Source organism: Microcaecilia unicolor, chromosome 3, assembly GCF_901765095.1.
Source record: "Microcaecilia unicolor chromosome 3, aMicUni1.1, whole genome shotgun sequence".
Taxonomy (NCBI): Eukaryota; Metazoa; Chordata; class Amphibia; order Gymnophiona; family Siphonopidae; genus Microcaecilia; species Microcaecilia unicolor.
This window is the reverse complement of record NC_044033.1, coordinates 402,691,593-402,717,661: the sequence shown is the minus strand read 5'-3', so window position 1 is coordinate 402,717,661 and position 26,069 is coordinate 402,691,593. Positions and strand designations below refer to the sequence as shown.

General features: G+C 41.2%; 1 protein-coding gene across 1 annotated transcript in view; it reads right to left on the bottom strand.

Annotated features, from left to right (window-relative positions):
- Positions 1 to 26,069, bottom strand: part of CDC5L (cell division cycle 5 like) — a 253,851-nt gene that overhangs the window by 88,699 nt on the left and 139,083 nt on the right. The window contains exons 9-12 of the mRNA XM_030198760.1: positions 18,908 to 19,056; positions 16,073 to 16,247; positions 9,966 to 10,124; positions 7,138 to 7,218 (exon numbers count right to left, since the gene is read on the bottom strand). Of these exons, the coding sequence (XP_030054620.1) occupies positions 7,138 to 7,218; positions 9,966 to 10,124; positions 16,073 to 16,247; positions 18,908 to 19,056 (564 nt within the window). The remainder of the gene's footprint in view (positions 1 to 7,137; positions 7,219 to 9,965; positions 10,125 to 16,072; positions 16,248 to 18,907; positions 19,057 to 26,069) is intronic.

The following is a 26,069-nucleotide window of genomic DNA, read 5'->3' as shown; positions in this document are numbered from 1 at the left end:
GGGAGATGCATACCTCTGATGCTTTCCTGTCTGTGATGGAGCTTACCAAAGCATGCTGGTCCAGCGCCAGCATCAGTGGATGTCCGATGTGCTCAGCAGCCATCGCCCTCCCTTGGCGAGCAATCAGCTCGCCTCCAGCCATGGTATTTATGGTGGAATGAATTTGGTCCAGCTTCAACAGTGGGCTCATTGGTGGGGAGAGGCCCGTGCCTCCGATACTTTCCCATCTGGGCTACAAAGCTTCAAAGCACGCTGATCCATGCTCCAAATCTGCTCCATCTGGAGTCCAGGAAACAGTCTCCAGACCCAGTTGGGTCAGATGGTGGCTAGGCCCAGATTCGTGTCCGACGAGTGCTGACCTCCTAATTGTCTGCCATTCCCCCAATTTTGTTAACAATGTAACAATAGTAAAATAACCAAGAATAAACAAATACAATAAATGAGGTAAACTTGGAAAAAGTAGGTTGAAAGCTAATAATAGAACTACCGTGAAACAGTATCAAAAATATACACATTTAACAGCACTGGAATTCAAATACCAGAAATATAATAGCATAACACTATGATACACCTAATATGCATGCAATAGAACATTGAACTAACAGATATGATGCTGAAGAATTTCTACAATACGGCTTACCATATAGCTGAGGGACTAAGAGCAGATATATCATGGGAACAAGATGTGTGGGACAGAGTCAGCTGGGATAATTTGATGGTTAGCTAAACTCAAGGCAAGTTCGTTGTATAGTTAAGCAAGATATAAGGAACTGATCTAAGTTACAGTGTGTGCAGAATGAGTGTACAGTTAGTCACCCTATGTATTAAAGACTTGGGAGAAGAGCCAGGCTTTCACCTGCTTCCTGAAGTAGAAAGTGGTCTCGAGTTATATGTAGCCCTCTGGGAGTAAATTCCAAAACGTGGGGGCTACTCCTGAAAAGGCTCGCTGGCGGGTATCACATTGTACAATTTCTTTTGACGAAGGTGCAGATAGTGATGATCCTTGAGAGGACCTCAGAGGCCTCAAAGGTGCGTAAAGGGCTAACTTATTCTTTAAATACTCTGGCCCATTTTGTCTGAGAACTTTGAAAATCAGAGAGTTTTAAATTTAGCCCTGTAAGGTACTGGTAGCCTGTGTAGTTTTTGCAGGAAGAGTGTGATGTGGTCCAGCCACTTGCAGCCTTCTATCAGTCACGCTGCAGCATTCTGAATTAGTTAGAACTGATACAAACTCTTTTTACATAAGTACATAAGTATTGCCAAACTGGGACAGACCAAAGGTCCATCAAGCCCAGCATCCTGTTTCCAACAGTGGCCAATCCAGGCAAGATCCCAGAAAAGCTCAATACATTTTATGGTGCTTATCCCAGAAATAAGTAGTGGATTTTCCCAAGTCAATTTAATAATGGTCTATGGACTTTTCCTTTAGGAAGCCACCAGACCCTTTTAAAACCCTGCTAAGCTAACCGCCTTTACCACATTCTCTGGCAACGAATTCCAGAGTTTAATTACATGTTGAGTGAAGAAACATTTTCTCCGATTTGTATTAAATTTACTACTTTGTAGCTTCATCAAATTCCCCCTAGTCCTAGTATTTTTTGGAACGAGTAAACAAACAATTCATTTCTACCCGTTCCACTCCACTCAGTATTTTATACACCTCTATCATATCTCCCCTCAGCCATCTCTTCTCCAAGCTGAAGAGCCCTAGCCACTTCAGCCTTTCCTCATAGGGAAGTTTTCTCATCCCCTTTATCATTTTTTTGCCCTTCTCTGTACCTTTTCTAATTCCACTATATCTTTTTTGAGATGCGGCGACCAGAACTGAACACAATATATTATAGGTGCGGTCGCACCATGGACCGATACAAAGGCATTATAATGTCCTCACTTTTGTTTTCCATTCCATTCCTAATAATACTTAACATTCTATTTGCCTTCTTAGCAGCAGCAGCACACTGAGCACAGCATTTCAACTTAACAACAGCGCCAAGATCCCTTTCTTGGTTGGTGACTCCTAACGTGGAACCTTGCATTACGCAGCTATAGTTCGGGTTCCTCTTTCCCACATGCATCACTTTGCACTTGCTCACATTAAACATCATCTGCCATTTAGACGCCCAGTCTCCCAGTCTCGTAAGGTCCTTCTGTAATTTTTCACAATCCTCCCACGATTTAACGACTTTAAATAACTTTGTGTTGTCAGCAAATTTAATTACCTCATTACTTACTCCCATCTCGAGAGTTCAAGATGGCTGCCGAGTAGATAGGACGTGATTTTTGAGCTCCTGGCGAACTTACCTTTTTACATAGTAAACACTCCTCAGAATGCCCAAGAGAAGGGGAAAAGCCGCTGCCGCAGCCTCCCAACAACTTGAAACCCCGACTCAAAGAGGACCGATTGATACGTTTCTCCAGCGGGTTTTGGACACTAGTACACCGGTGAGCGGCTCGCTGTTGACTCCTGCGCATGTTGAAGGTGCACGGGAATCCTTAGAGCTGGAAATCTCTCTTAGCCCCGATGCTCGAACACCACCTCCTCCTCCTGTGCCTCGTGAGCTCGGTGCTCCATCGGTAATGTCTTTGATTCCAGTCCCGGAAGTGGATGAGGAATCAGGCAGAAGGGGGGCAAGTAAAATCCAAAGAGCAGAGCTTACAACGATGGCCGAGACAACTAAGGAGGATCAAAGTGTTCCCAGTATGGCAGGAATTTTTCCGCTCCAACAACAGACGGAGGTAGGAGCTTTTTCCTTTGCACAATTACAGATTAAACCTCCTGAAGTCACGTTAGACTGCCTTTGGACTTTAATAGTAGATTTAGGCAAGGCATTAATTCCACAAGTACAAAAAGTAAAACAAGAAGTTGAAAGGGTGGAAGAACAAGTAAAACAAACGAACATTCAAGTGGAAAAACAAGGGAAAGAAATAAAACAATTACAAGAAGTACAACAGACTATGTTAAAGGATTTAATAAACTCTAGAAGGAAAATAGAGATTTTGGAAAACTTTACTAGAAGTAATAATTTACGCTTTATAAATTTTCCTTATTTGAAAGAGATATCCCCTAGGGAGATGTTAAAATTATATTTCCAGGAAATTTTCCAAACAAAAGAAGAGAATATTCCCCTGTTTGCACAAGCATTTTATCTCCCTCCCAGGATCCAACAAGTTTTGGAAAATCAATCCGTTGATGTAACAGATTTGTTGGAATCTTCTATAACAGACCAAGCAACAGCTGCTACTTTGGTAGCAACAGTTACTTTTTCCTCGGATAAATTTTGGATATTAAAATTATTTTATAAAAATCGTGATAAGACTTTCAAGGGACTTAAGATCAATGTTTATCCTGATGTCTCGAGAGAAACACAAGTGCGCAGGAAAAAATTTCTTCAGAAGAAGCAGGAAACGTTACAAATGGGAGCAACCTTCTTTTTAAAATTTCCGTGCAAATGTTTGGTTACCTACCGGTCTGAAAAATTTGTGTTTTATGATCCCTCCCAACTGGAAACATTTATAACATCTAGAAGGACAGTTGGAATAGTTTCACCAACTATAAACAGTGTTTGAAAACAAAAGAATGTCCTAATCACGCCTATCTACCATTTGTGTTGTATTTTCTTTATTTCCTTAAGTTCTTCAACTATTACTTATATTTTGAACTCCTAAATGTGGACTTATATTGGTTTTGAGGAAGTAGATGGGTAACAGATTTTGCTTGATATTGTAACCTCATTTACTGATTTTGCTTATCAATTTTGTATATTTGCGAAATTGAAAAATAATAAATAAAATAATTAAAGAATAGTAATCAAAAAAAAAAAAAATTACTTACTCCCATCTCTAAATCATTTATAAATATGTTAAAAAGCAGCGGTTCCAGCACAGACCCCTAAGGAACCCCACTATCTACCCTTCTCCATTCAGAATACTGACCATTTAACCCTACTCTCTGATTTCTATCCTTTAACCTGTTTTTAATCCACAACATAAGAATGGGCAAACAAGAACAAACTGTTCCTGAACCCAAATAAAACAGATTCTGTGGGTACCAAACACAAGTGGACAAATACCCAACTTCAATATACCTTTTCGGAAGTTTGAACTCCCCCTAAAATCGCAGGTCAGGAATCTTGGGATACAGCTAGACTCATCACTCACTTTGATCCCACAAATTCAAACAACCTTCTAAAATTGTCTTTATCACCTACGAAGTCTCTTTATTGAAATCTCTGTATTGAAAAGACGAGTCTGACCACAGTTGTCCATGCCATGATAATATCACAACTAGACTATAATGCCCTGTACACTGGGATAGGAGGTAATGTCCTATTATGTTCATAATACATTCTATAAGCTTGGATAAAAAGGGAAGATAAGCGATGGGACAATAGCTGTACTTGAGTGTATAGACTAAATTTGGGGTCCTTGAGCGTTGGAAAAAAGTAGGCAGCGTTCCAGAGGGAAGAGACTACACTAGTGTATACACTTGTGGTTATCATGTTGTGGAAAAATGGAGTTAGGGTGTTCTCGAATTGTTTAAAAAATTTAGAAGCGTGAGTAGCTATCTTCAAAGTTCTCAAGGCCCAAACAATAGTGAGAAAAGGCAGCAGCTCAAAAGATGATACGAAGTTAAAGAGATCAGATATCATGGGAGATTGTAAATCTAAAAGAGCATTTTTGTTGGTAGAGGGAAAACAGATCTTTGGGATGCTTGTAAAGAGGTAACTTTCTCAAAGAAATGAGAGATTGACAGTAGAAGTTAAGCTGGTACTACTTTCAGAGGTGAGTATTCACTGATTTGTGTAGAATAGCAGCCATCTCGTAGGAAGATACCAGTGATCTGTATTTTCCTCAGAGAGGAGGAAAAATGACATTTTCTCCAAAAACATTCTCAGTGTCTTTAGTTGGCATTTCAGAAGAAATTGTGGTTAAATCAACGGCCCTTCCTTTTTGTCAGGGTTGAAGTGGTGTGAGCTTTTCAAGGAGCTAACGTTTTGTAGGTGCTGGATAATTCTGTGCCCCATAGCTTAGACCATTCCTCTGTCTATGGTAAGAGAGAAGTGGTTTGTGAATATCCGAGATGTTAAGCATCAAAGGTGTCTAGAGATTTGAGCTGGAGTATGTTTTCTTTATTTATTTCAAGAATTAATATCCCGCTTTAATTTCAAGCAGGTCACAAGATGACATTCAAAACAAATACCATAACAGCAAAAACAAAAACATCATAACAGAAGCCTCAGTCACTAGTGGCAGCATGGAAAAGACTGCAAACAATCAAAGCTTATTAATATACAAGGGAGAACTGCTAATACCAATTAACATTACACATTCAAAAATGCTTCCACAAAGTAGAAAGTTTTTAAAAGCTTCTTAAACTGTAGTAGGGCATCTAAAGTCTGCCCATGTGTTAAGGTCAGAATAGATGAGAGAATGGTCTGTAGATCTAAAGAGTGTAAAGTAGGGGTGACTGTCATCAATCGTATGTCCCACTGTGTAAGGCAGTGGTTCCTAAACCTGGTCCTGGAGACACTCCAGCAAGTCAGGCTTTCAGGATATCTACAAAGAATATTCAGGAAAGAGATTTGCATGCATTAAAGGTAGTGCATGCAAATCTCTTTCATGAATATTCATTTTGGATATCATGAAAACCTAACTAGATGGGGTGCCTCGAGACCAGGTTTCGGAATCACTGGGGTATGTTTAAATCCTGAAAAGATGAAGGTCTGCACTAAAGGAAGCCTGTAATTTGTCAAATGGATATTAAAGTCTCCTAATGTAATGGGGTGGTTAGGTGCGAGATCTGCCGTCATTTTAGCCTCATTAACTGCTGGCTGTGCTCAGCTGGAGAAACCAGAGTGCTGCTTCTCTGATGGTTCTTCAGCAACAAGAGAAAAGAAAACCATGGATTTTTCCTGACAGCATTCTCTTCCCACCATGATAGCCGACCTTTGTGCCCCACAACTACAACAGTGGTTGTTTTTAACCTGCAGCACTACCACAGTGAAAACACACCAGTGATGCTGCCTGTAGGCTAGTCTATAAAGAAAACCAGTGGAATCAAAAACAAAAGCCCTTCCATAACAACCTTTTTTTTGCAGGTAAACCACAATGGACAAATAAAGACCAAAGAAGCACTGATACAGGCAACTGCTAGTCAACTGTCTATTGAGCAGAAATTAAGTTCAGACACTCAAGGTTTCCTACACTAAGGCACAAGAAAAACCCAATCTCTTAAGAAAATGGTTAGTAAGGGAATGAGGGTAGGGGACAGACCTGGGCCCAAAAGGTATCACACCCCTAAATTTGATTTTATTATCATTTTTTAAGGAAGTCTGAAAAACCCCTAAGCTCCTGTTGCCCTCCCTTTTATATATATAACTTGACCAAGGGAAATGGAAATAAAGTCCTACCAGACAACTAGAGATTGCATGGGAAGCCTACCACCTGCGGAGAATGACAAATATTAACTGGCCAGGGGGCTGGACACGTTTCATAAGTGATACATCACAGCTCACACCCAAACATCTGGACTGGTCTGGTGGGATGATACAATTTTAAAAATAAAAATTGCCGCTTCCTTAAGAACTAAAACAGTTAAATGGTACATCAATGGGAAATAGAAAATTTTAAAAACACAACAGCAATGTTAGAACAAAATATTTAGGCATCTAAGTGGCAACATCTGAAGTGCTTGTCTTAAAACATTTTAATTATCTTGTCATCTGCTAAAGGTCCACATGGAGGCTTCTACTGCAGTATTTTGTCCCTACTTCCTGCTTTTTCCCTTCTCTGTAATCTCCATTTAATTAACTTCTGATCACATATGCACAAGTAAATAAGAGTATTTACTAACATTTTACCATATCATGTACAGCCATACCTTTACATAACGTTTACAAAATACATACACATATTTGACACTAGTGTCATGCACACGATTGTACACTCACTTCTGTTTACTACCAGTCTAATGTCCTATGCGGATGAATTTCAATGTACTTTATCCATCCATATTGCTTGTGAGTAATTATATTTAAAGTATGCTTTGGTACTTTCTTTAAAAGGAAATACACAAGTAAAACCTAATTCAAGATTGGGTTTGCTTCAAGTTGTTTTCATGTAACTTGTATTACTTACATCAGAAGGCCTGGGTAGACCCTTCTGAACTGCTTTATGCCTCTGTTTTAGCTCCTTCATACGTTGTGCTTCTCTTATAGCCTACAGAGAAATTATAAACATTAACCCATGAACTATTAAAAATGAAAGAACATATCACCAAACAGACTTAAGGTTAAACTACTTATTAATTTCAGTCTATGAAAGATTACTGCTAAAAGAACAGCTATATTATGTTGGCCAAAGCTGTCTTATAATATTGGCTTAACAGTCTAGTACTGAGTTATTTATTTTATTTGGGACACATTTTAACATAGATATATGTTAACAGGTTTTACACCACTCTGCAGTTGGCAACCATAGTTACTTGGTCATGCACTGACTAGTGATGCTGGCAACACTTTGACCAGGGACACCACTTCTCCAGATGCCAGAGATGTGCAGACTGGCCCAGTACATGCTTCCATTCCCTGGAACTATGAGCTGACTATGGAAGTGTGTATGTGTGTGTGTGGGGGGGGGGGGGGGGGGGGGGGGGGGGGGGGAGATGAAGGAGACTATGGAAATTAGTCCAAATTATTTCTGCCTTCTATTATGGTACATCCTGTAGAGTAAAAGTGCATGGCAAAATATCCAATAGCTTCATTGTCCAACCTAATGAAAGACAAGGATGTGTGTTGCTGCCACTGTTATTCAATGTGGCCAATTAGATCATGAAGCAAAGTTTGGCTTGGTGTATGGGTGTGGAATGTGATGCAGATGGCCTGGCATTTACCAATACAGGATATGCCGATTATATTGTTTTCATGGAAGAATCAGAATCCAAGGGCCAAGAAATGCTAAATGTAATCATAGAAAGAAAATTAGGGTTATAGATCAATGCAAAGAAAATCAAATGCATGACAGACAACCTTAAAGTGGGTTGGCTAGTCTGTTGGAAGCCAATAGACTTGATGAAGGAATTTAAATATCTAAGATCAACTATTCTCAGTGTCAAAACATTGCTGCAAATACTGATACTGCAGTCAGACTTGGTATGCCCAAGTGGCCTTTACTAATCTAAAATAGTGTCTATGGAAGAAGCACAGTGTTACAATGAAGACCAAGATAAGAGTTTTTAATGCCAGTCCTTCTCTATGTATCAGAAACATGGACACTGATAGCTGAGGACTTGACATGCATTTCATGTAGAACAATTCTAGCTTATGCATGATTCTTGGTATCTAGCTACTTGACTACCATTCCATTTCACTGTGTGCCTTCTATGAGGGTGAGATTATTTCAGCCTTGTCAGCAGTGTACCCTGAATCCTCAATCCTGCTAATCATGATAAGAAGTGTGCATGACTTACTTGTGGAGAGGTTCAGAACCTCAAAACGGAGTCCTAATCCTTGTCTGCCGTCATCCGGACTTTCACTCAGAACACAAACCAGAATCATTTCTACAGCATAAACTTTTCTAAAGCCCAGTTGATTGTGATGAATAACACCCCCTGCCCCCATATATCCCCAAAGCAGAACTGAATTTCTAGCAAGAATCTGGGATGAGAAAATAAGAAACTGGATATATTACTTACAATAGCCAAAGGCCTAATCAGGTCCCCATGTCACACTGCAAGTGCAACATGCTAGTCCTTTAGTTAGAACATCAAATGCTAACTGAGCCTTCTACCACTATACTGGCATACAAAACAAATCCTAACATACAGTTTTATCTAAATCGCATTTTCATTCCCCTTCTGGTGATGCTCAAATATTAACCTCTAGCTAGTATACTGATGCTATAAGAATGCTGCTTATTGTTAAAATATTCACTTACTTATATTATAATGATCACCAGAAAACAGGTGAAAATAGCGTATAGATTTTCTCATCAAAGAGAAATATGCCACAATTTCTCAAATGTGCTAATTTGCACCCTGAGAAAAACACATTTTTACGGTTGGGTCCATTATATCTATAGAATTATCTCAGCACCTTTCAATACGTTCTAATACCTTCATGTTGGAGTCATGTACAAAAATCTTGGGGGTAGAACTGGATTGCTCTATGACATTCTCTAATCAAGTCAAGACTTATTAGTAAGTCTTTTTCTAAGCTAAAAAAATTAAGAACAATCTGTAAATATTCTGAAGTAGAAATATAATTTAGACTAATGGTGCAGGCTTTGATTTTGTCCAGACTGGATTACTACAATGTTGTTTATATTAGTTGTTCTAAATCCCTAATAGGATGACTGCAGTTGGTACAAAATGCGGCTGCCAGATTGATATATTCCTCTCAACGATCAGACTCCCCTATGCCATGCCGTAGTTCAATTTAAACTCTGCACCTTGGATTGTCACATTTTATGTGGTGCGACCTCATTATACTTAGTTGACTGAGCAACACTTCTTTCTAATGGTGTTCACAGCAAGACTCGCAAAGAAATGTTGCCTCGTTTTCCATCACCTAAATAGGTTAAAAATGTTAAAATATTCAACCCTTCTTTGTACTATCAAGCTGTTTATGTGTGGAACTCATTACCACTGTCAAATCAAATCATTTCAAATTACTTAATATTCCACAAGACTCTTGAAACTTACCTATTAGTAAAATATTTCTAACTGTGTAACGATATGGCATTGTAATTCCAGGACGAATGGTCCTGTTGTCTTGATTATGTGATCCACATAGAACTATAGACGGTTATTGTGAAATAGAATTGTGTAACATAACATTTAGATATAATTTTTGCATTGTTTTTCAGCTGCGAAAAAAATAGTTTAATACTTTTGAATACAAAAGCTGAAACATGATGCATGGAATAACATTTTATATCGCATTAAAACTTATAACTTTTAAAATCACCTGTTTGCGACTCTCTATATCAGCAGCGTCTTCCACAAAGCTTTCATCTGTTTCATGATCCTCAAGTTCTCTCTCTGCATTTTCAGGCAAGACAATCTCAAAGTCATTCTTTGGAGCAGGAAGGCCCAGTAACCCAAGCCGCAAGTGTTCTCGGGCCCTCTCTCTCCTGTGGAAAGCAATTTCAGTTTTGAAGTGTGAATAGTGAACTAAATTACTATATAACCAACTATTAAAACAAGTATTGTGTATTACAAAAGACCATGCCGCAGTCTGTCAATTTGGCATTTTGAAGTCACAACAAGACTTATATAAAAGAAGTTGAAGCTAAAAGTATGTGAGACACATTATCATAGAAATCAAAGACAGAAGGATACTATGCTGAATAGAGGGGAGCATAACCAGCAGAAGGGAGGAGGTGATAATTCCTCTGCAGAAGTTGTTGGTGAGACCCAGTTCTGGAGGCTGGATAACTAAAATAGTATGGAGTCTGCATCAGTAGATGTATGACAAAACACTTGAAGAGATATATTGGAGAAAGGAGAAAAGATAGGAATGAAATTGTGAGACTGAAAGATAATGAGAATGGCTATGCGAACAGTGATGAAGATAAAGAAAATGTGCTAAACAATTACTTCTCTTCGGTGTTCACAGAGAAAAATCCTGGAGAAAGACCACGGTTGGCTGCCGCATCTGGGAATGGAGTGGATACTGCGCATTTACGGAAGAAAGAGTTGATAAACAGCTTGAGAATCTGGATAAAGCTATGGGACTGGATGGAATATATCCCAGGATACTGAAGGAGCTCAGAGAGGTACTGGTGGGACCTCTTAAAGATTTATTTCATAGGTCTTTAGAGACAGGAGAGGTTCCGCGGGATCGGAGACAAGCGGATGTGGTCCCTCTCCACAAAAGTGGACACAGGGAAGAAGTGGGAAACTACAGACTGATAAGTCTCAAGTTGGTGGTAGGAAAAATAATGGAGTCACTGCTGAAAGAAAGAATAGTTAATTTTCTAGAAGTCAACGAGTAACAGGACCCGAGGAAACATGGCTATAGCAAAGAACAATCCTGCCAAACGAATCTTATTGGCTTCTTTGGGTGACCAAAGAACTGGATGAAGGACGTGCGCTAGATGTAATCTATTGGATTTCAGCAAAGCCTTTGATATGATCCCCCACTGAAAGGGTTGAACATAGGACCGAAAGTTGTGAATTGGATAGGAAACTGGTTGACTGACAAGTGGCAGAGGGTGGTGGTAAATAGAATTTGCTCGGAAGAAAAGAAGGTGAGCAGTGGAGTTCCTCAGGGGTTGGTGCTGGGGCCTATTCTGTTTAATATATCTGTGGGAGATATTGCTGAAGGGTTGAAAGGAAAGGTTTGCCTTTTTGCGGATGACACGAAAATAGCCAATAGAGTGGATACCCTGGAGGAAGTAGAAACAATGAGAAGGGATCTCCAAACGTCAGAAGAATGGTCCAGGGTATGGCAGTTCAAATTTAAAGATCAACTCCACATATTCTTGAATGCAGGCTGATTAAAAACTGTGTTAAAGATAAATTAAGATACTGTAATCTAACCTAGGTGTTCTATATGGTTGAATTGATAGTGTAAAAACATTGTATGTGCCAGGTCATTTCAGTTAAGGTGGTAAATAAATTATTATGTTCATATATATTTATGTTCACAGTTTCATTCAAAGTGGATGTTCATTTAAATTAAATTGAAGTTTAATAAGGTATATAAATAGATACAAGGTTATATTGTTTTAGAGTGTGCTTAGTTAGTAAAGCAGTTAAAATTTAATACCAAGAAGTGTAGAGTGATGCACTTGGGGTGCAGAAACCCAAAGAGAGATACCAGAGAGGAGGGGAGAGATTAGTAAGCTCAACTCAGGAGACCTTGGGCTGTTGGTGTCCGAGGATCTAAAGGTGAAGAAACAATGTAACAAGGCGATGGCCATGGCCAGAAGGATGCTAGGCTGCATAGAGAGGGGCATAACCAGCAGAAGAAAGGAGGTGTTGATGCCCCTCTACAAGTCATTGGGGAGGCTCCACTTGGAGTATTGTGTTCAGTTTTGGAGGCCCTATCTTGCTAAGGATGTAAAAAGATTTGAAGCGGTCCAGAGGGATGTCACTGGAACCCACAGGTCTTGACTGCTCTAGAAGGAAGAAAAGGAGATTAGTAGATTTTGTTTCTGGGGATGCCTGTACCTCCTGATATTATATTTAACTTAAGTAAGAATTAATTATTGACATCCAAAAATCACACTGCAATAGAAAAGAACAAGTGGAGAGACCAAGAAAGACTCAAACGTGAAGGGGGAGGAATATGCAGAAGCTGATAAAGATAAGGCAGAATTGCTTAACAAATATTTTTGTTCTGTGCTCACAACTGAAGGGTCAAAAGCAGGACCACAGAAGACAAACGCAAATAGGAATGGAGGTGTGGTGGTCCCTGAACAATTTTTAGAAGACTGTGTTCGTGAGGAATTAGTTAAAACTAAAGGTGGACAAATGATAGGACAGATAGCATACAACCATGGGTACTGAAGGAAATTAGGGAAGTTCTGGCAGCCTTTTCAATGGTTCTGTAGAGTCTGCAGTAGTCCTAGAGGACTGAGGAAGGGTAGATGTGGTCCCTTCTCCACAAAAGTGGAACTAAGGAAGAGGTTGGGAACTACAGGCTGTTAAGTCTGACTTCTTAAATTAATGGAAGCACTTTTAAAACATAAAATAGTAAAGCTTTTGGAGTCCAGTGGATTATAGGACCCATGGCAGCATGGTTTCAACTAGAGGCAGGTCTTGTTAGAGAAATCTGATTAATTTCTTTGACTGGGTGACTAGAGGGTTGGATCAAAGGAGAGCGCTAGATGTGGTATATTTAGATTTTAGCAAAGCCTTTGACACGGTTCCAAACAGGTGACTAATATCTCGGTATGGGCCCAAAAGTGACTGACAGGGTTAGGAAATGTTTAAATGGAAGGCAACAGAGGTGGTGGTGAGTGAAGCTCATTCTGATGAAAACGTTACCAGTGGTGTGCCACAAGGTTCAGTTCTTGGGCTAGTTCTTTATAACACTTTTGTAAGCAAAACTGCTGAAGGGCTGTCTGGTAAGGTTTACTAATTTGCTGATGATACCAAGATCTGAAGTAGGGTAGACACCCTTTATGGTGTGGATAAAATGAAGGAAGACTTAACTAAGCTTGAAGAATTATCCGAAATTTGGAAGCTAAGATTTAACAATGAAAAAAGCAGGGCCATGCATCTGGGCTGCAAAACCTCAAGGAAATGGTTCAGTTTAGGGGGTGAAAAACTTTTGTGCACGAAAGAGTAGAGGGACTTAGGTGTGATCATATGTGATGATCTTAAGGTAGCCAAACAGGTAGAAAAGGTGATGGCAAAAGCTAGAAGGATGTTTGGGTGCACAGGGAGAGGAAAGTAGGGACAAGGAGGTGGTGATGCCCTTGTATAAGATTCTGGTGAGACCTCATTTAGAATATTATGTACAATTCTGGACACCGTGTCAAAAAGATATAAACAGGATGGAGTGCAGCTACTAAAATGTTCAGTGGTCTTTGTCATAAAGTGTATGGGGACAAACTTAAAGATCTCAATATATATACTTTGGAAGAAAGGCAGGAGAGGGGAGATATGAATGAGACATTTAAACACCTATGCAGCATAAATGCACAGAGGTGAGTCAATTGAAGGAAGCTCTGGAATGAGCAGGCAAAGAATGAGAACAAAATGTGACAAACTCAGAAATAACCTGAGGAAATTCTTCTTCGTGGAAAGGTTGGCAAATTCATGGAACTGCCTCCCAGTGGAGGTAGTGGAGATGAAAATTGTATCTGAATTCAAGAAAGCTTGGGATAAGTACATACGATCTGTAAGGGAATGAAAGACCTGGCACAGCACATTCAAAGATGATCTTCAGTACCTTGGAACCAACTAGGAAGATATGGAAACTGTTGCAGCTGATGGAACATGCTGGAGAACACTTGCTGTCCAAAAAGCCCAGGAGGACCTAGGTCTTAGAATTAATAAATGGAATGAAAAGGCTTCTCCCTTTTGCTGGGATAATAATGTGCCATCTAGTTTTTACTGTTATATGAGCTCTCCCTTGTTACCTATACAAAGGGGTACTTAGTATGTGATAAGAACATAAGAATAGCCATACTGGGTCAGACCAGTGGTTTACCTAGCACAGTAATCCTGCTTCTAGCAGTGGTCAGTTCAGGTCACAAGTACCTGACAGAATCTCAAATAGTAGCAAGATTCAAGCAGTGGCTTTCCTCATGTCTAACTCAATAGCAGAATATGGACTTTCCTCCAAGAACTTGTCCAAACCTTTTTTTAAACCCAGATATATTAACCACTGACACCACATCCTCTGGCAACGAGTTCCAAGTTTAACTATTGATTGAGTGAAAAAATGTTTCCTCCTGTTTGTTTTAAAAGTAGTACCATGTTAACTTTCTTGAGTGTCCCCTAGTCTTTGTACTTTATGAAAGAGTAATACATCGATTTATGTGTACCTGTTCTACAGAACTAAATATTTTGTAGACCTCTATCATATCCCCCCTTCAAGAGCTCCAACTTAAGCCTTCCCATATATCAGAGCAGTTCTATCCCCTTAATCATTTTGAACACCCTTCTTTGAACTCTTCATAATTCTGCTCTACCTTTTTAAAGAATTACACATAATACTCAAAGTGTGGTCGCACCATGAAGAGACACCGAGGCATTATAATATTCTTTGTCTTATTTTCCATTTCTGTCCTAATAATTCCTAGCACTGTTTGCTTTTCTGGCAGCTGCCACACACTGGGCAGAAGATTTCAGTGTATTGTCCACAATGACACCTAGATCTTTTTCTTGGGTGCTAACTCCTGGGGTGGAACCAAGCATCAAATAACTATGATTTGAATTATTCTTCCCAATGTGCATCACTTTTCACTTGTACACATTAAATCTCATCTGTCAATTGGTTGATTCCTGTCTTTCCTGCCCTTTTGGATGACCTATTCACATCTCTATTCTATGCCCTCTGTAAACCTTCTGGTTTACGGAATCTTTGAGATGGGGAAGTTTTGTTTTTGGAATTTCTTAAATTGGATTTTCTGCAGTTATCATATAATTATCTTCTACTGACTATGTTTTGTATTCCCTAGAAAATAGGAAATGGTGCTGCTATATGTGATTTTTTTTTGCATCATATTTAGTGATGTAATAGTTTTTATTTTGTTTAATATTTGCTATAAGTTATGAAATATTTTTATTATTTCATCAATGTTAAATTTTTAAAAACCCTGGAAAACCTTGTCTCTGCTTTCAACCAAGTAGCAGTGAGGAGCTTAGATCTTCTACCTTCATGTTGGCAAGAACTGGAGCAAGTGAAAACTCTAAAAGCATTTTTGTACTGAAAAAATAACTTATAGACTTCTGATTTCTGTACATCTGTAACACAAAGAGTGGCTTTCAGATGTTAGTGGAGAGGGCCAGAAGAGTTGCATACCTTCAACTCCATCACTTCCAGTACACAACATATCTGTAAACCCTTCCTATACATCCTTAGAAGACAAATGCTAGTAGCCATGAAGGTGAGCACTCATCCATAACCACAGGAAACTCATTCAGTGAACTGGTCATCTTTACAGAAAACCTAGTACCCACTGCAACACTACACTATACGTGCATAAACGACAGTGGAATTTCTCATATAACAAAAACATTAAAAAGTTGTAAACTAACATTTGATGCCAACAATTTCACAATTAAATTCTTACAGCCAATGTTAAATTTTGTTAGCATACTAAGATTTCCCACTAGAGGCTGACCAAAACAGATATGAAATCTGGGTTTCAGCTGAAAACCTGAAACTATAGCCCCACCCAACCCCCGTAAGGTAACCCAAGGGGGGGGGGGGGGTGGCTGGCGGAGCTGGTTACGATTACAGCTGAAACCAAGCCACAGATTTCGGCCATAGATTCGGTTTGAACAGAACCAAAACCACCTCTATTTCCCACTTTTCTGAAACAAAGTCTAAATACCTTAACCAATCCCTTCCACATCCTTGAAAATTAAACTAATTGTTACAAGAAAAACACTCTCCCTTACCATCTGCTTCACATAAGATGGGTCATTGTAATCTATCATTCCATCTTCTGGATTGATGTTTAGTTTATCTCGTAAGGGTGTTCTGCCAGGGGTTGCTCCAACAACAGGTTTAGGCGTCATTCCACCACGAGGGGTTAAACCTTCTCCACCCTGAGATGGAGTTCTAGGAAGAGTAAGAAAAAGTAATTTTATCTTAAGAAGAAAAGAAACTTACCAGTACACCTAAATACCCAAGAATAGTAAATCTCTTTATATATATACTGGAGGAAACCCATGGCTATTATAGAACACATTTTTGATTTACTTTCATAATTACAGCCACAATATTGTAGTAATTTAAAAATTATATAAATCCCCTGCATTTCCTAGTATTTTAATGTAATAATTTTCTATAACTTTCATATATTGAGTCATGTTTAAACAACAAAATATAAGAATACAAATGGAGGACTAGCCTAATGTTTAGTACAGTGGCCTGAGAACCAGGGGAACTGGGTTTCATTCCCACTGCAACTTCTAGTGGCTCTGAGCAAGTCAACCCACCATTGCCCCAGGTACAAAATAAGTACCTGTATATAATATGTAAACTACTTATGGTTTATTAAAACTTGCTATACCACTCTAACTACCATGGCAGAGCACAGTGGTGTACAAATTGTAACCATAGGAAGGCAGTACATTAAATCCCATCCCCTTTCCATGACTTCAAACAATAATGATGTACTGAACATCTATTCTTTTCCATTCCTAATTGGACCGACAGTATATAGAGATCTATATATTACAAAAGTCCTACCTCCAGTATGGCAGCCCCTGAGCTGCCTTGGAGGAAGGTGGTCACCTAAAAGAATAGCATCACCTTTGTGAAGAAGGATGTGATCCTGTAGCCAGGACCTGCCATGGGTAGAAGCCCCAAGAATGTCTCTCCAGGAGCTTCTGCCCAGGAATGAAGGGTTAGGATGGCAGTTTAGTTGGAGATTTGATCATTAGGCATGTACATAGCTATGTGGCTGGTGCAAAGGTGACAGATCTCAAGCATCACCTAGATAAGATTTTAGACAGTTCTGGGGAGATGCTGGCTGTCTTAGTACATGTGGGTACCAACAACATATGAAAATGTGGTAGGAAGGTTCTGGAAGCCAAATTTAAGCTCTTAGGCAGAAAGCAGAAATCCAGATGCTCCAAGGTAGCATTTTCAGAAATGATCCCCATTCCACATGCAGGGCCTAAGAGACAAGCAGAGCTCCAGAATCTCAATGTGTGGTTGAGAAGATGCTGCAGGGATAAGGGATTTAGATTTGTTAAGAACTGGGCAACATTCTTAGGAAAGGAGAACCTACTGTGAAAAGATGGGTTCCACCTTAACTGGGATAGAATCAGGCTGTTGATATGGCCATCATCAACCCCAAGACCCTACTAGGCCTTGGTGTCTCCTATAGGCAGTGCCTACATCTTAAGGATTGGCTTGACCACTTATGATCTATCATTTTTACACCAAGGATACTTTAAACCATAAATCATTAAAAAATACATATTAAAACACAAAAAAATTATATAAGTGATTGTAATCAAACGTGGCCTACATTGTGAATAATCACAAACCACAGTCACTGGCCTCCTATCACTGTACATCAAAGTTCTTCCCTAAATACTATACTGATCACTGTTGTTTAAAGTCATATTTCAAATTCAAACTTGTTCTCATTCATATAAAATGGGAAGACTTCTTATGCATTTAACGAGAATTGGCCTCCAAAACTGAACATAATACTCCAGGTGGGATCTCACCAACTACATGTACAGGGGCACTACAAAATAAATTGAGCACTGTCCCATATGTTGCTTTCCCCATATGAACAGGGACAGTGGTCCGAAGATGCACCAACCTATGCAGAGCCTCCGGACAGCCCCCAACTTCCATCAAGAATGGCAGGGAAACTGTCTAGCAGAGGATGCAAAAATTCCAGGCTACAGCCTTTGTGGATGACCTCGAGGGCCCACCGGTCCAAGGTTATCTACACCTTTAATAGGAGTGCCTCAATCTTATTCCCACAGCCACTACAGGATGAACCTTGACACTTTCATTGGCCCCCTCAGGATTGCCCCAGGGTGCCAGACCCATCCACTGGAATAACCCACTTCACTGACTACCTGCCAGGATGATAGCATCAGGACTCTCGAAATCTGCCCCTTTCCCGAGGTAGTTTTGCTCCCTACCTTTGACTTATCCTTTGGCAAGCAAGGCACTTTGGCTTCTCCAAGACTTAATCAACTTGACCAAGTCTTCTCCAACTAAAAATGAGCCTTTGAAGGGAAGCCTACTCAACTTTGTTTTAGACAGAAAATCGGCCAACCAGCTGCACAACCACAAGAATCTCTGGGTTGCCATCACAAGAGCCATGTTCTTGGACAAAGCTCTAAGCAAATCAAAGACAGCATCCACAAGGAAGGAGGTTATCTTGATCTTAGAGACTTCCTAATCCACCAGGGTCGCTCTGTACACAGCAGTCAGTCAAAACAATTCAATTATCTGGTATTTGCATAACTTTTCAATTTGCTTTTAAACAAATAAAGTTGAGTTAACAAGTCAGCTTCAAATCCTTCCTGTTACAAATAACATCATAAAAAAACCAGGCTGTAGATTTTACTAGAAATCAGGAAAAAAAGAAAACAGATGGGAAATAAATGAAAAACACGTTTTAGTATCACTTAAGATATACAGCTATCATTTAATGTCTTTTAAAAATAAAAATAAACTATTCAAGACTCAACGCAACCCTGCCCCCCCCCCCCCCCCCCAAACACAGGAAAATTCAGCGGTACCTGAATGGTGTAGAAAGCACTGTATTTGGAGTCTGTACAACTTGTCTCTGTGGAGTCACACCAGAGAAGTCGCTCTCATGAAGAGGAGTATTAAGACCACCTTTCAGAGGAGTGTCTACATTTGTAAGGGCCATCAAATTCTGGGCTTCCTATTAAAACAAAGTATTTCTTGGTTCATTAAGTTGAAATTGTATGATTAAAGTTTCTTTCAACAGCAGCATTCAGAGAAAAAAAGATTGGCCAAAATGTTTTCAAGATTCATAACATTTTTTAAAGTTATTTTTAATAAACAAACAGACACAGCTTTTTGTTCTGTTGCACAAATCATTACATCGGTTTCAAGTTATACAATTTATAATACTGTGCATACTCCTCTGCCCCTGGTCAGCTACTCCTTCATGCCACCTGTGTGGAAAAAAATTCTACGGAGAACACTGCTACCCCCCAGTTTCTGCCGCTAGTTAACCTGGAAGTAGAAGGGGAGGCTTGCACACACGGAGGACTAAAGTTCTGCAGATAAAGTTTTACAAACTCCGAAAAATGTACAGATATGTTAGTCATCCTTCTAGCTGCTATTCATAAATACAACAAATCAGCAGAATCCTTTAAAAAGCCAGATAATTGTCTATCCTAACCTCCTGAACCAGTGGCGTAGCCAAGGGTGGGCCCAGGCCCACCCACTAGCAGCACACCTATGTGGCTGGCAGGGACCCCAAGCCCCACTAGCCAAAAACTCCCAACAACTGTTTGCTGCCAGTGAAAATCTGCTATTTAAAAGGTATACGGGGGAGAGGGTATGTTTGAAAGATCATATGGCATGCAGGCGAGAGAGGGAGAAACCAAATCACTTGTAGGACAAGGTGGAGTTCTGCCCACCCAAACTTGGGTGTCTGGCTATGCCCCTGTCCTGAACCCTAAAGTACATCAGACAGGGCCCCCTACTAAACTTTGGGCACTAGGCATACTTCTAATTTACCAGCGTCTTAATTTAGCCTCACCCATGGCAATAATTATTAGTTGGCAGTACACATAACAACCAATACAAAGGCTATACAATTCAGTCAGTAAGTTTCACAGTGGAAAAAACAACAAAGAAAATGAAATACATATCTGAACAACTTTAAAATGTAGTATACTGCAGCTAGGGTAATTTTTATTTATTTATTGTTACATTTGTACCCCGCACTTTCCCACTCATGGCAGGCTCAATGCGGCTTACATACTGTATACCTGGGGCAATGGAGGGTTAAGTGACTTGCCCAGAGTCACAAGGAGTTGCCTGTGCCTGAAGTGGGAATCGAACTTAGTTCCTCAGTTCCCCAGGACCAAAGTCCACCACCCTAACCACTAGGCCACTCCTCCACTCCCAACATTTCTAATCCCCTGAGAAGTCATAAAATGGAGTCACTGAGCTTGCTGTATCTCGGAGGTGAAAGGTGATATGTTGGGGCTGCCAAGCTCCTCTTGTTGTTGCTCTGGGGATATTTTGGGTCTGCTGAGCCCTTCTTGCTATGCCTCTGGAGGAGTGGGATCCTCTCAGCCTTAGAGAAGCAGCATGAGGGGACTTGACAGAGGAAAGAATAAACCAGAGACTGGGGTCAACATGATTAGAAAAACGACCAGTCAATAAGGGTAGAAAATGTAATTTTATTTTCAATGTCATGATTAGAATAGGTCAGTTTTTGGAATGTACATCTGCCAGAGTTGGTTTTTAAACATAAACAAAGCATATAACAAATCATGCTCTGAATTGTTACATTAGCTCTGTGCTAATTTCCAAATTTTCTAAGCACAGAATGCTAAAAGAGGTAAGAGGCAACACTAAGTGGCTGTAGTTGCATTCTTTGAATATACTTAAGACAGACTGCATTTACGTGTCATTACTATTGCTATTTATTTTTTACTTTTCATTTGGTATGTGCATTGCAATATGCCTTAGTTCACTGGGGCCTATTTATGAAAAACAAACAAACAAAACAATAGGAGAAGCTGCCCATAGTGACCTATCGACCTATCATTTCATTTTTTTATTCTTTGAAAAATGAAACTAAGAATCTGATTGGTCTCTATGGTCTCCTGTCTTTATAAGTAGGCCTCCTCTTTGTCTCCTTGTTAATTTTTACTCAGTTTGCAAGAACAACACACCACCTATCAAGTTTAAATGGAGAGTAATATATAACAGAGGAGGCGTATTTTCAAAGCACTTAGACTTACAAAGCTCCACAGAAACCTATGGAACTTTGTAAGTCTAAGTGCTTTGAAAATGAGCCCCCATGTGAACTGTGTCTTATTCTATATGACATTTCCAATGACCTATATTTGTTATGTATGCTGTCAAGTTAGTTAAGTGTTTAGTAATAAAATGTCCATTTCAAAATCTCTGATCAGAAGTTGGGAGTACTCAGTTGAAATTTGATTTAAGGGGTACTTGGCTTGAAGAAGTTGGGAAATGCTGTCCTAAGAGCACTCCACCTTTATTACCATATATACCTATTGCCTCCCTATCTCTCTCAGGGGGAACTCCTCTGTTCGTCTCTCCAGCGTCATGTTCAATATGTAACTATGTGCTCCCGAAGGCAAGTCTTGGATGTAGGGCTCAAAGACCAAAATATTTTTTGTCTTTCCAGTGGTAGCTGGTTATAATTAGATTTTACCTGCTAATTTGCTTTCATTTAGTCCATCCAGACTGGCACAGTAGGTTTATGCACTCCGAACAGAAGATGGAGACTGAGAACCACCAACTCTTCAGAACACCTATAACTGTACCATGAAGTTCTCTGAGAGTCAGTAATCGAATAGCAAAGCAGAACCACCCCCCCCCCCCCCCCAGTCTGCAATATTTCCTCTCAGAACTGGAGCCCCAGACTACAACAGGTAGCTCCCTGTGCTGCTGCCTTTTACTCATACTGAGTTGAATTTTCTGTCAGATTTTCCTGATAAACTTTCTCTTTTTCTGAACTTGGATTTCTTTTCTGTTTTTTTTTAAACATATGCTGAATCCTACACTTTGCATGTACCACAACCATCACGCTTAAGTCAACCCCCCCCCCCCCCCCCCCGAGATAGCCGACTCAACAGACCTCCAAATAAAAATAAATACCAAACACCTGAATAAAGGGAGGGGCCTGTGGCAGTCTAGAGGGACTAAAGTAAAGCAAATTAGCAGGTAAAATATAATTTCTCCTTGTATAGCGTCTCTCCAGATTGGCACAGTAGAGCAGCAGTGACCATTAAGGGAGGGACACATGCAGCCCCGTCTCCAACACTCTGGCTCCAAAACCCACTGCCTGACGGGCCTGCATATCCAAATGATAATGCTGTGACAAGAAATGCAAAGACGACCATCCTACCGCCATACAGATGTTCTGAGACGGTATGAGCTCTCCACCCAAGAAGCTACCTGCCCCCACGTGGAATGCGCCTTAAGCTGCACTGGCACCAGTTGCCCTTTAATCAAATAAGCCACCAACTCCTTAATCCATCAGGCAGTAGTAGCTTTAGAAGTTGCCTCTGCCTATGACCTCCAATCAAAACAAATAAGCTGTCCAACTGTTGAAATTCTTGCATTCTCTGCAAATAGTCATGAAGCACGCTCCTGACGTCCAGGTGATGCAAACACCACTGTTCCAGCATACCCTTAGACTCCCCCAAAACTGGCAAAACTGCCGGACTGATTAACATGGGTCACCAAGACCACTTTGGGGAAAAATGAAGACGCAACACTGCTTTCTCCTTAAAGACCATCAAAAAAAGGATCCCTAGACGACTATGCTTGCAACTCTGAAATCCTCGCGGATGAAATAGCCACCAGAAACGCCTTCTTCAAGGAGAGATCCTTCAACATACACATAGCCAATGACTCAAAAGGTGCTAACACCAATGCTTACAGAACTAGATTGAGATTCCACAAAGGAACTGGAGGCCGAAGCAGATGCACCTCTCCCCCCCCCCCCCCCCGGGAGAAAACGAACCACATCCAGATTGGATGCCAACAGCTTACCCTTGATGCAACCTCAAAAAAACCAAGGCCACTACCTGAACCTTCAACGATGTCAAGGCCAGGCCCTTCTCCAGCCCATCCTGCAGGAATTCCAGCAACTGCGGGAATGAAGAGTGAAGCGGACAAAATCTGACGCTCTGAAAACCATTCCTCAAAAATACACCAGACACGTACATACATTGATCTCTTCCTGGAATGCAGGAGCGTCGCTATGACCATGCCAGAGTTTCCTCGTGCACCCACTCAACAGCCAAGCTGTAAGACAGAACAGAGCTGTGTCAGTCACGAACACCAGACCCTGCCTCAACAGGTCCGCCGCTCCTGGAAACTGAAGTAGTCTACCGCCCATCTCCTCAGATCGCCATAACATGGCTGTCATGGCCAATTTAGAGCCACCACCACCACCCAACCCGTGTGATGTTCAATTTTCTGAACAACTCTGCTAATCAGAGGCTACGGAGGGAAAACAAAGAAGACTGAAGAGAGGCTAACTCTGCACTACAGCATCAACCCTTCTGCCCTGCAATCTCGCCCGCAGCTGAAAAACCTGGGTACTTTGACATTGGAAGAGGTCACCATCAAATCCAACTCCGGTAGACCCCATTTGTCCGCAACCAGACCCGAAGGTCTCGTCCCTGAGAATCCATTCTCCAAGATCCCGAACATTCCTGTGAGAAAGCCTGTTTGAACATTCTCGACGACAATTTATCCATCACCAGATTGAAGGCCTCATCCATTAGACCTCATTTTCTGGGATCCAAAACATAACTGCACGAAAGCCTGCTTGAACATTCTCGATGCCCGCCACTTGGGCCGCAGAGAGATCTTGCAGATTCTGCTCCACTCAAGACATGAGCAGAGCCGCCTACTCCACCAACAGGCGACTCTTGGTGCCACCCTGACGATTCACATAGGCCACCAACATGGTATTGTCTGACAGAATCCATACCATCTTCCCCACTAGCAGCCTCTGGAATGACTGTAGTACCAAACAATTTGCTCCCGTCTCCAGCTGACTGATTGACCACTGAGCTTCCTCCTGCGACCAGCAACTGAGTTATCCTGTTCAGGCAATGAGCCTTCAAGCCGAAAAGACCGTTGTCTGTCGTCACCACTGTCCAGTCCAGTCAATCCAAAATCTGGCCTTCAGACAGATTTTGTGTCTGCAACCACCACCGCAGACTATACTTTGCCGGGTCCCCAAGCACGAGGCAAACCTCCATCAATTGGTGCTGGGAAAACTACCTGGAAAGCAACGCATCCTGAAGTGGTCTCATATGAGCCAGTGCCCATTGAACTACCTCCAAAGTTGCTACCAGGGACCTCAGTACCTGCAAGTAATCCCTGGGCCAGGGACAACGACGGCTCAACAGAAGACACACCTAGGACTGGAGCTTCAAGATGTGAGCTTCAGGGAGAAACACCCTGCCTACCTGCGTACTGAAGTGCACTCCTAGAAACTCTGAGAACCGAGATGGAACCAGCCCAACGACTGCAACATCTAGACCACAAGCACCGTGACCGTGAGATTCTCCTGAAAGGATTTCGCTCGAATCAACCATTGTCCAGGTACAGATGAACTAAAATGCCATCCTGTCGCAGAGCTGCCGCTACAACTACCATTACCTTGAAGAATGTTCACGGAGCAGTACCCTGCACAAAAGGGAGCGCACAGAACTGATAATGCTTGCCTAAAACTGCAAAGCAGAGGAACTTTTGATGACTCTGTCGAATAGGAATGTGCAGATAAAACTCTGGCAGATCCAGTGGTCAGAAACTCCCCAGGCCTCACTGCTAAAATGACTGACCGAAGAGTCTCCATGCGAAATCACAGCACCCAGGGAGCCCAGTTCACACCTTTCAAATCAAGACTAGGCCGGAAGGCACTCTCCTTCTTGGGCACCACAAAATAAATGGAATACCGACCCATGCTTTTCCTTCACCGACACTGGAAGCACCGCCCAAAGGCAGATCACTCTGTCCAGAGTCTCCCCGACTGCTGCTTCCTTCCATGCAGTCCGGCAGGGAGACTCCAGAAAAAGATCTGGCATGGGACAGGGACACGCAAAGAAGGTACAAAGTAGTAAATTTAAAATGAATCAAAGAAAATATTTCTTCACTCAACGAGTAATTAGACTCTGGAATTCGTTGCCAGAGAATGCGGTAAAAGCAGCTTAGCAGGGTTTAAAAAAAGGTTTGAATAATTTCCTAAAAGAAAAGTCCATAAGCCATTATTAAGATGGATGGGAAAATCCACTGTATATTCTAGGAGCATAAAGACTGTTTTATTGTTCTGGGATCTTACCAGGTACTTGGATTAGCCACTGTTGGAAACAGGATACTTGATGGATTTTCGGTCTGTCCCAATATTGCAATGCTTATGTTCTTAACACCAGGGCATAATCGTCTCGCACCATCTCAAGGAGCCACCTCCGGTTAAAGTCTCTCAATCTTGTCCCTACAGGAACCAGAGATTGGACCCCCCCATACCTTCATTGGAAACTACAACTAGGCTGCTGCGGACTGAAGCTCGAATCTTGACCCTTGTGGTGGCCACAATGAAAGCACTGCATTCTCTGAAAACATCTACCACGCAGAGCCATGCCGCCTCTGCTAGGCAGATACCAACTTGAATCTCTGAAATGGCCTTGAACTGAGAAACCTCGCCCCGAAGCCCTAAGCTTATCTTCCGGTAAGTGGGGGCACATTCATCTCTCTCATACTCTTAACCAGCTTATCAAGCTTCTTCCCCAACAAGAGAGAACCTCAAAAGGGAAACTTACCGAGCTTTGACTTAGAAGCCGTATCCACCGACCAACCATGCAGCCACAGGGACCACCAAACCGCTACACTGATGGCCACAGACTTGGCTGAAGCCCAGAGCTAATCATACAGGACATCACAAAGAAAAGAAGAGCCAATCTTGAGACTGGCCACTTCCTGGTCTACCTGAGCCCAATCATCATAGGAGTGGTCAAGAACCCTTTGAGAACAGCAGAAACAGGCCCTAGTTAACATACCACCACGAATAGCTGCCTGCACAGCAAGAGCAGCCACATCAAAGGACCTTTCCAAGAGAGACTCCATCTGATGATATTGCGAATCTCTCACAGCCATACCATCATCCACTGGCACAGTATTCTTCTTAGTGACCACTGACAC